At 45.5% G+C, this 11,191-nt stretch overlaps 1 protein-coding gene across 3 annotated transcripts; it reads left to right on the top strand.

Annotated features, from left to right (window-relative positions):
* Positions 1-528: 528 nt before the first annotated feature.
* On the top strand, positions 529-8,066 carry LOC109485160 (kelch-like protein 9). 3 transcript variants are annotated; one of them, XM_019788604.1, is made up of 5 exons: positions 529-737; positions 1,181-1,873; positions 3,516-4,182; positions 4,816-5,052; positions 7,057-8,065. In XM_019788604.1, exons 2-5 carry the CDS (start codon positions 1,190-1,192, stop codon positions 7,260-7,262), a joined length of 1,794 nt encoding a protein of 597 aa, XP_019644163.1. In that variant the 5' UTR covers positions 529-737; positions 1,181-1,189; the 3' UTR covers positions 7,263-8,065. The 3 variants fall into 3 exon arrangements, with proteins under 3 accessions (XP_019644163.1, XP_019644161.1, XP_019644162.1); XM_019788602.1 differs by lacking the exon at positions 529-737 and adding an exon at positions 744-946 and having other exon boundaries at positions 7,057-8,066; XM_019788603.1 differs by lacking the exon at positions 529-737 and adding an exon at positions 744-937.
* Positions 8,067-11,191: the final 3,125 nt, after the last annotated feature.

The following is an 11,191-nucleotide window of genomic DNA, read 5'->3' on the forward strand; positions in this document are numbered from 1 at the left end:
GTGAAGGGACTCTAGGGTGGCCAAAGATGCCTGGCTAATTAGTCATAGCCTCTACCAGGCTTTGGGAGGCGGCTGGAAAAGAGTACATGTAGAAATTGGTCAAATAGAGAGATAACATGCTAGGGGAGTTGGTCCCCCAGAGAGTACAGTTTGCCGCACCAATTCTTCTGGCATGTTATTTCTCTATTTGGCGAATTTTTACTCTTTCCAGTCGCCTCTCGAAGCCTGGTAGAGGCTACATGTAAATTATTCCTCATATTTAGCCAAATTTTACTGCTTTTGAATCCGCGTCGTTAGTAGCCTCCACCAGGCCTTTCTACGGGAATACGGATCGTAGAATTCGGCAAAAAAAAGAGAGTAAAATTGGCCAAGGGAGTCCGGCCGCGGGGAGTTAGTTTCTTTCTCTGCCAAACCTACAAGGCGGCCAAACTCCCCTGGCAATTATTCTCCTACATATAGCTAGCGTAGTTAGTCTGGTCATGGAGTCATGGAGAGTTAAAATACAGATTTTAACTCCATGGTCTGGTAGAGACTACGTCGTTTGTATGGTAGGGACCATATGCGCGATCTACGACATGCCACGGCGATGATGTAATGTTTGCACGCCGGGGAAGGTGCGGTGTGGCGGGGTGTTTGCTCGCCGACACTTGGTCAATTTTTAACGACTGGTCCTGTTTGACTGAGTGTGCGTACACGGGTACAGAGCAGCACCAACTATAGGATCGCAACACAATAAGGTAGGCCTGGCACTGTTGTACAGACATGACAGATGGTATGAGGCGTAGAGTTGCCAGTGGGGTTTGTTGTTGGTTCCTGTAGGCAAGGACCAAACGTTCTTTTGATCCAAATACGGCTGTAATGGTGTTTCTCCTGTTATCATCCTGCCTATCAAGTGATTCAATGGCCTCCCTGTTAAAAAATGGCGGACAACGACCAGGTAAGTCAGGTCAGTAAGTGTTAAACAGAAGGTACAAGGAGCATTTTCTGTTTATGATAGGACTGAAATTTTGTGATAGCGCTTCCATTGTTTTCTAGAATCACCGATGGAGAGGTGCTAGGTTTCTGAGGAAAAAGATGTTGTGTTGTGTTCATTCGAGAGGGACAAGTAGTGCCCTCTCCACATTGTAAACAAACACTGAAGTCTTTATTTGTTTTCTTCGTCGCCTGTGTTGTACTGTAGGTTGACTCGATGAAGATGGCGTCGTTCATCGACGCGAACGAGTCTGCGAAGCCACGGGGACAGACGTACGTGTTGTCGGTACACAGCGCCGCCGTGCTGCGGAACCTCAACGAGTTCAGGCTGCAGGACGGGCATCTCTGCGACGTGACGCTGGTAGCAGAGGGGAAAGAGTTCGCCGTGCACCGCGCCGTCATGGCGGCGGCTTCCGAGTACTTCCGAGCCATGTTTACGGGCGACATGAAGGAGGCTACCGAATCAAAAGTCGAGCTACGCGGCATGCCCGCAGTCGGACTCGAACACATCATCGACTTTGCCTACACGTCTAAAATCTGCCTGTGCATGGATAAAATCAGGGACGTTTTAATGGCTGCAACGTACATCCAACTCACTCCCATCATCGACTTCTGCAGCGAGTTTCTCATCTCGGAAATAAACATTGACAACTGCGTGGATATCGGACACATCGCTCACGACTACCACCTGGCGAAGGTCGACAGAACTGCCGACGACTTCATCCTCAAGAACTTTTCCGTCCTGGCCAAGAAGGAGGAAGACTTTGTCCGACTCACGCTCGAGAAGTTGGTGTTTTTGTTGGCCAGGGACGAGCTGCTCGCCTCCTCGGAACTGGAGATTTTCAAAGCCGCTGCCACATGGCTCTCTCACGACCCTGACCGGATTGAACACGCCAGTAAGGTGAGTAGGACTTTAGAACAACCGTTTACAACATAAATATGTTTTCCGATATTGCTGTCTCTATTTAAACAGCGAAGAAAACAAATAACTCGAGTCATTAACTCTGAAAGAACCGTGCTTAAACACACTCCAGTGTGACTGCAGGTCATGGGACATTCACCAGTTTCCCATCCCCAGAATGCAATGCGAAAATAGGGGGTAACCCTCATTTGCATAGGGCTGGAAGGCATCGGAATGATCCTGTTGACGTTAAACAGCTTGCTTTTCACTGTGTTTTGAGGTGTTGGGGCATTTTATGCTCAACATTAATTAAATTACTATGGGCCGAATCTGGCAACAAATAGAGAATGAAGTTTTAGTGTTCTTTTCAACATGGAACATGTGGTTTGTAACGTTACAGCATCAGTATAGTGTTACCACTATAACGTTACAAACCACATATTCCAAAAAAATCATTCTCTATTTGTTTTCAGATTCAACCCATTAGTAATTTGATTAATGTTAAGCATAAAATGCCCCAACACCTAAAACACAGCTGCAGTGAAAAGCAAGCTGTTTAACGTCAACATGATCATTCTGATGCCTTCTATCCCTATGCAAATGAGGGTTACCCCCCTATTTTCGCATTGCACTCTGGGGATTGGAAACTGGTGAATGGTTCTTGCATCATTGTACAAACTGTAGCTGCAAAACATTAGCCTGTGAACTATTGCCCCCTTTTTTCTGTGTGGCAGACATTCTTTATCCACAATAGCAGCTAAATAAAGACACATTGCATCAACAACCACATGTACAGTACCCTTAACTTTTACCTGTTGTAATGATATATACTGTAGGTATTGTATAGGGGGAGCAGTGAAGAAAGATGAAATGCATTTTATATGTCAGTGTTCCAAATACGATTTTGAAAGAAAAAAAAATTGCCAAAGAAGTCTCTTATATTGCTCCAAGTTTTCACCTCTATTTTATGTGTTGGAGAATATCTATAATAATGCTTGAGTCTCCCGACCCATCTATTTGTCAAAAAGTCGGACAATTCATCTCCCACTGCCTCCAGAGAAGAAATCAAACCCTCGAATAGCTTAACTAGAATTTTTACAGGATGGTATTTGCCCTGTCTCTCTTACCTGTTTATATATTACATATCATCTCTCTGTCACATACACGTACGTTATTAGTATCAAGTAGAGGTACAACCCTAGATTTGTAGAAGTAGAACTCTTTGATACATTCTGTCCTCATTGTAGTTGTCAGTTTGCAATTGCCCTCGGACATGAGTTTGCAATAAAGGTAGATTATTTCTTATATCTTATTCATCATATTTGTGTTTACCTTCACAGAAGAAAAAATACATTTTTTGCTCTGTTTCTTCTTCTTCTTCTCCAAACACAAAAGGACTTGAACCAGACGTCTGTCACCATGGTAACTAGTGCTGTAGCAGACACTTTGTGGTGTTGGGTTACATTATGTTGCAATTTGCAGGACAGAGTCGGAGGGGCTGGTATATAAATTATATATAAATGTGTTTCAAAATGAGTAAGAATCAACAGAGCAGTTACTGTAGTTTATTAGGCTAGACCAAGGTAAATATTATGCGTTTGCTTTGCAAATGTTATATTTCAAGTTCGACTTTTTCTTCTAGGTTATGGAGAAGATCCGATTCGCGCTCATCCCCCCTGACGCCGTGATAGAATCCGTGCAGACCGTGGACTTCATGCGCCAGTCTGTGGGCTGCACCAACCTACTGATCGAGGCCTCCAACTACCACCTCATGCAGCTTGCCCAGCCGGTGCTGCAGTGCGACAGGACCCGCGTACGCTCCCTCGGGCCCTCGCTGGTGGCCTCGGGCGGACTCACCAAACAGAGCAAAGTGGAAGTGTGCGCCGACGCGCTCTTCTTCGACAAGACCTGCTCCAAATGGGTCAACATGAAACCGCTTGAAAAGACCACCTACACGCACTGTGTCGCGACTCTGGGGAACTTCCTCTTCGTGGTCGGCGGACAGAACACTCTGGACCGCGTGGGGAAATCGGCCGTGGCGTCGGCGTATCGCTACGACCCCCGCTTCAACAGGTGGCTGCAGCTGGCCTCCCTGAGGGAGGCGCGGACGTACTTCGCGCTGTGCGCCGTTAGGGGGCGCCTCTACGCCATCGGAGGAGAGAACAGGAACGGAGAGATCGCCTCGGTGGAGTGTTACCTGCCAAATAAGGACGAGTGGACCTACGTCACACAGTTACCCATGGCGCTGTTCGGCCACGCTGGATCCGTGCTCGACCAGTCCATCTACATATCCGGGGGGTTTGCGTCAGGTAAGCACAAAAAACAGATTTTCTATCACTACAGAACTATCCACACATCCTCAGTGTTTGAATATATGTAGTGTTAGTGGTATATATTTTAGCTTGATTGTGGTTTTGCCTTGGCTCTATTTTACATTGCCATGGCCAGTTCTGTTCTGTTGGCATTTTATTCACACCAAGGACATTATACAGATATACTGTTTTTTTTCCTTGTTCACACATTGAAGAAGGTAATACAACACAAAGTGGTAGCGAACTCAAGTTACCAAGGCTTATATCTTCTTGGCTTGGCTTCTCGTCCAAAGTTACCAAGACTTATATACATATAACAAAAACAGATTATTACAAAATGAAATCCAATATACTAGTAAATGAAATACAAAGGATAAGAAATATATAACACAATGCAATGTGATAAAGAACAAAGATAATTAAAGCTTGATACATTAGAGCAAGTTCTAGGTACAAGAACTTGAAACAAAGGACAAATCGAGTTTTAGAAGCGTTTTGTTGCGGTCTGTTGGCATTCTACAATCTACCAGCATCATTGATTCTAACATACAGATACTAGTAGATAACGACTAACTTACTTTACCGTGCCGCTAGTTCTCTTTACAATCTTACTTCTCTGTGTGACTTTAGGAACGTTCAGTAACGTGCTGTACCGTTACGACCCGGCCCTGGACCAGTGGGACTCGCGGGCGCCCATGCCGACCACCCGGGGCTTCCACTGCATGGCCAGGGTCAAGAACCGCATCTACGTCATCGGAGGGAACCATTTCGACGCGGACGAGGAGAGAGTGGACGTGCTGACCGTGGAGTGCTACACACCGGAAACCGACCAGTGGTCCCAGGTTGCACCCTTGCGGGAGGGTCAAGGTGAGAAAGGAATGAAAAGGTCTCCCGTGCCCTTATGCAGAGCGTAGGGTGGTGCCCATATCTATTTCTGTAACCCTTTGGACGACAGACAGTTGTGCAAAGCACTACAGCAGGGGGCTAGTCCGCTGGTAGTGTTGTGTGTTTGACCTTCCCGCACTCTTTCTCATATGTGCTGAGTGCTAAGCAGAGAAAGAAGTGTGTACCATTTTTACCTTCGCCGAGAAGGTTATGTTTTCAGTAGCGTCTGTCTGTGTGTGTGTGTGTTTGTGTGTGTGTTTGTGGTTTAGCAAGATAACTCAAGAAGCAGTGAATGGATTGAAATGAAACTTGGTAGGTATGTAGGTCTTCATGAGACCTAGAAATGATTAGATTTTGGGCCCCCTGGCGGCTTTCCTAGGTACTGCAGCAGAACTTCCGGTTTTGATATCTAGTGATCTGGACATGCTAGGGTCACGAATTTTGGTTGGTAGATAGTTCTTGGAGTAGGAAAGAAGTGACATGAGTTTGGGTCCCCTAGCGGCTTGTCCTGGAACTGCAGGAGCATTTGTTGAAAAAAATTTCGAAGGATGATAACTCAAGAACCGGTTGACGGATTGTCATGATCTTTAGTATGTAGGTAGTTGAAGTGATGCTTGACATAATCAGATTACAATTATGCAAATCAGGGGCTAATTTGCATAATTAATGAGGAAATTCTATAAATCTGCTTTGTTCGATAATAGAACTATGAAACACTTGTGACATCTACTTGAGAACAAGATAAAACATCTGAGGATATAGATTATGTAAATGAGGACCTAATTCGCATAATTAATGGCAAATGTTTGTAATTTCATGGTTATAACTGTTGAGAATGTCATACCTGCCACATTTGGAAGTTAAGTGAAGCTGAACATCAATAAACATAATTTATTACAATCATGACCTCATTTGCATAATTGATGAGGAAGTGCTATAATAGCCTTTTTGTTAAAATAAAGCTGTCATTGGGTGGAGATCGAATATGATCAACTGATATAATCCACGCAAATGAGGCTCTTATTTACAAAATCGATGATTAAATTGTATAATTCGTCAACCGCAAGGGTTAACATCACTTGGCGAAGGTATGAGATCGCGGAACTCTTGTTAAAGTCTTTGGTATGACCCGGCCGGGGTTTGAACTCACGACCTCCCGGTTACAAAGCGAGCACTCTACCAATTGAGCTATTGCACCAGTGAGAAACGCAACAAAAATGCTTTTTTACACACATCCAGGTATTCTTCGGATTCCTACCTTGCAATTGCTTAAGTTTCGATGTCTTTCATACACCTTCCTCAGAGCTTCTGACTGGAGTTCTGCTTCTCGCATCTATATTAGGCTCCAGTCAGAAGCTCTGAGGAAGGTGTCTGATAGACATCGAAACGCGAGCAAGGTAGGAAGAATACCTGCTTGTGTATAAGAAAATCCCAATATCCTATGCTCTACCAGCGTAATGACATTATTTTCGGAAAAAAATACTTTCGCTTTTGAAAGAGCTGGCCGGGAGTCAAGATGGAAATAGCTGTTTTGGTCTAGGTGAGTGTAATGACTCGTGGTGCCTGATGTAGCTGTAGCATTCTATATGGTCTGGCTCTAGGCCTGGGTACTCCATGGTAGTTAGCGATGGCGGTGGTAACTCTGATGGCAACCAGGCTACCAAAGCTCCACGACTCAAGAACTCAGTACATACCAACAGTGCCGATTTAGAAATTCCACAAAAAGCCAGCATGTGCCGGCTTGCCGTGTACGTCGTTATATACTGCCGTAAATTCACAATACCAGCTTTGTATTCCTGTGGTTTAGTAGCATTTTTATTTTTGGCCGGAATTTTTTTATTCGCCCGCACGCACTAGTTTGGGGGGTCTTCAGAGGATGTCTTCCATAAAATTAAGACAGTGTGGCCTTACATACTTAGATGAGATTTGATTTGATGGACTCGGGAAATGCATTTTTGTGTTAAACAGTGTTTAACTTTTTTCCAGGGGAGAGCGGTATCTCGGTGTTAGACGACAAGATCTATCTCATCGGAGGGTACTCCCTGGACCAGAACAGCCGCATCAAGTCCGTCCAGTGTTACGACCCGGAGAAGGACCTGTGGGGCAACGTTCCCGACTACCCAGAAGCCATCGCGGGCGTGGCGTGTTGCACCCTGGACCTTCCCAGCGACCTGAAGAAGACATACATGTGACGTCACCAGCCTCACAACTAATCAAGTGGTTAGATATACCTTATGACGTCACCAGCCTCACAACCAATCAAGTGGTTAGATAAACATGTGCTTTGTGACGTCACGAGCCTTACAACCAATCAAGTGGTTAGATAAACATGTGCCTTGTGACGTCACCAGCCTCACAACCAATCAAGTTGTTAGATCGATAAACACGTGCCTTCTCAAACATTGTGGTTCATGTCAATGTTCATGTCAACCATAAACATTTGAATAAGAAAGTGACTGAAAAGTCTGGTTGGTAGGAAATACTGACAATAAGCTGGCAATTAAAAGAAGTGAGCAACAAGAGCAAATTGCTAGAATTTTCCTGAATTGGACGCATGATATACTAAAAGGTTACGCCCCAGAGGCGCCGCCAAAAATTTAAACACTTGAGTATGAGCTTTGATACTATGTTATCATTCCAGGTTGTTAACACTCCTACGGAGGGACCCCTCTCCTGACTGACTCAGTCTTTTCTTAGTCTCTCGGTTCTTGTATGAATCTTAAAACATTGCCCAAATATGACAGTGTGTATAAACATCTGATGGTCTTTAAAAGATTGAATTTCAAAGGAAGTTTACTATGTATCTAATGTTGTATGATTCTTTAACGCACAATTTTGCTACATCATCATGTTGTTTAAAATATGGCAGAAATCTATAACCTTTGTGAAAAAAAGAGAAAACAAAGCTTAGAAGTGTGAACATGACATGGGCTGTTAGAATCAGAACTACATACACACAATTTTGGTTAGAATGATATGAGCTTTGATTAGAATGATATCAAAAGACTTTTAACGTATAATTCAACAATATGTTTCTGAAATGATAAGAAGCAAACTGATGTCGTGCATTTGAAATGTTGTTGTGCCTTTGCTTTCGCAAGCTCACTGTTTTAGCACTGCCATTGTTACAGTATATTGATACAATTTAGTAAGTTGTAGTGTAGTGTAGTGCCTACCTACCTACCTACCTAGTCCCATGACCGACACTGGTCGTCGGGGGGACAAGGCAGACTTTGCAGCAGGAATATAGCCAGGTCCTCCTGTCTTGGGCTGCTGTCAGGAGTTGTGGGACGGTGAGGGACGTCCAGTCCTTGATGTTATCCAACCAGACTTTCTTCTGTCTACCTCGCCGTCGCTTCCCTTCCAGCGTTCCTTGTAGGATGGTCTTTGCCAGGTTGTTGTGGCGGGTCAGATGTCCAAACCACTGCAGCTTCCTGCGCCGTACAGTTGACATCACTGCTTCTTGGGGGCCAACAAGGCTGTATACTTGCTGGTAGACGTATTCGTTGGTCTTATGCTGGTGGTATGAGATGCCAAGCAATCTCCGCAGGGACTTTGTTTCGAAGGCTTGGATCCTGCGTTCTGTGTCTGTTAGAAGCGTCCATGTCTCGCATCCATACAGCAAGATCGAAACTACCAGGGATTTGTACAGTTTATACTTAACTGCAAAGCTGATGTTCTTGCTTTTCCAAATCCTGGTAAGGCGAGCCATCGCTGCCGTTGCTAGAGCTATCCTTCTGTGGACTTCTACTTTACTGGTGCCATCCTTTGTAAGTGTCCCCCCCAGGTAAGTGAAAGAGTCCACTGTTTCAAGCTCCTCACCGTTCATACGGATGGTTGAGTATACCTCATCCCTAGTGCTGCTGTTCACCATGACTTTGCTCTTCTCCGTGCTGACTTCCATTCCGAAGGAGCCAGCGCTCTGGTTGAGTTTGTCGGTGAGTGATTGCAGTTCAGCATTGCTGCCGCCAAGTAGGTCAATGTCGTCAGCAAACCGAAGATTGCAGATGCGTCTGCCTCCTATAGAGATGGATGTGTGGTGGTCATACAGCGCTTCTTGCATGATCTTCTCAAGATACATGTTGAAGAGAACTGGTGAGAGCAGGCAACCCTGTCGAACCCCTACTGTTGTTCTAAAGAAGCCCCCAACTTGGTTACCGAGGAGGACTGCACTGGTGGCATTCTTGTACAGGGCTTCGATGGTCTGGACCAGGCTCTCATCTATGTTGAACTCTCTCAGGACCCACCATAACCCCTCGTGCCACACGCGATCAAACGCCTTCTTAAAGTCTATAAAGTTGTGGTGTAGTTCGCGTTGGTGCTGCAGGTGTTTTTCGATGATCAGTCTACAGTTGAGAATCTGTTCTATTGTGCTTCTCCCCGCTCTGAAACCGGCCTGCTCTTCTGCCAGGATTTCTTCTGCTTTTGCATTGAGCCTCTTGAGTAGCACTTTGAGCATGATCTTGCTGGGGTGACTGATTAGGCTGATAGTTCTGTAATTTTTACATTGGCGCAGGTTTCCCTTTTTTGGTAAAGGAATAACAAGTGACTGTGTCCAGTCCTTGGGCCACCTCTTCTCCACCCAGATCTTCTGGCACAGTTCTGTGTACTTGTCCACCACCACTTCACCGCCGTGTTTCAGCAGCTCTGCCGGGATGTTGTCAAATCCCGGAGACTTGCCGGCCTTCATGTTGTGCACCGCGTCAGCAACTTCTTCCCTCAAGACTGGCAGATCTTCTGAGTCTCTCTCTACCCTGTTGGAGGTGGTCAGGTTGGCTGGGTCTACCTGGAGCTCGTGGTTGTAGAGTTCCTCACAGTATTCTGTCCATCGGTTTAGTACTGCTGAGCTGTCGGTGAGGAGGTTCCCGTCACTGTCTTCAATAACAGTAGGCTTTGAACTTGACTGCTGTGTGTTAGTGAGAATTTTGAGGGTCTCGTAGGCCTTCCTGCTGTTTCCTCTTTGCATCCCATGTTCTATCTCCTCGCACTGCTCCTCTATCCACTTTTCCTTAACTTCCCTCATCTTACTCCTCACTGCCCTGTTGGCTTGTTGGTAAGCTGCAGCTAGCTCCTGACTCTTGTATTTGTGCTGTCGGAGTTCCCTCCTCTTATCGCACAAATTGAGAACATCATCAGTCACCCACGGTTTGATCTTCCTTCTGCGTTTTCCCAGTACTTCTTCTGCTGTGGTCAACAGTGTTTCCTTGATGTTTTCTGCAAGTGAGTCTACGTCATTGTCGAGAACACTGAGTGCCGCAAACTTGCCGCCTATCTGTGCTTGGAAGATTGTCTCCACCTCGGGATCTTTTAACTTCTCAAGGTTGAACCTGATGCGGGGGTTTTCCTCCTTACGCTGGCATTTCAATCTGAGTTTGAAGGTGGCAAGCAGGAGGTCATGGTCGCTACCGATGTCAGCACCGGGGTAGGACCTTGTCTGTGCTCTGTTTATACTCGACTTGTGGCGCTGTTGGGTCAAAATAAAATCTATCTGGTTGTGTATCTTGCCATTTGGGGAGTGCCATGTTGTTCGTCTGGACAGTTTATGGGGGAAAAGGGTGTTGGCAAGAGTAAGTTTATGGTTTTGAGCAAACTCAAGTAGCCGTAGTCCTCTCTCATTTGTCTCACCCACTCCATACCTCCCTACCGTCCCTACCCACTGTTGGTACGCATCAGGGCCTACTTTGGCGTTCCAGTCTCCCAAAACCACTAGTAAGTCTTTTTTTGGCACTTCCATTATGATCTTATCCAGTTCTTCATAGAACTTCTCAACCTCTTCTTCCTCATACTCGCTTGTTGGTGCATACACTTGTATAATAGATATGTTGAATGGTTGGGCAGAAATACGGATGGAAATGAGCCTGCTTGAGACCGGTGTACAACTGATGACACTATTGGCAACCTCGTTTCTGACCATAAAAGCCACTCCATTCCGATGTCGTGTGTCGTCTCCACTGTACCAGATCTTATGGCCTTCGTTTGTTGTTGTTTCTCCAAAGCCTGTCCATCTTACTTCTGCTAGACCAAGTATGTCCCATCTGTAACGCTCTAACTCGTACGTGAGCTCTTCCAGTTTACCACAGGCATGCAGTGTACGGGTGTTCCATGTTCCTATCACTGTCCC

Source organism: Branchiostoma belcheri, unplaced genomic scaffold (genome assembly GCF_001625305.1).
Source record: "Branchiostoma belcheri isolate BF01 breed outbred unplaced genomic scaffold, Haploidv18h27 scaffold73, whole genome shotgun sequence".
Taxonomy (NCBI): Eukaryota; Metazoa; Chordata; class Leptocardii; order Amphioxiformes; family Branchiostomatidae; genus Branchiostoma; species Branchiostoma belcheri.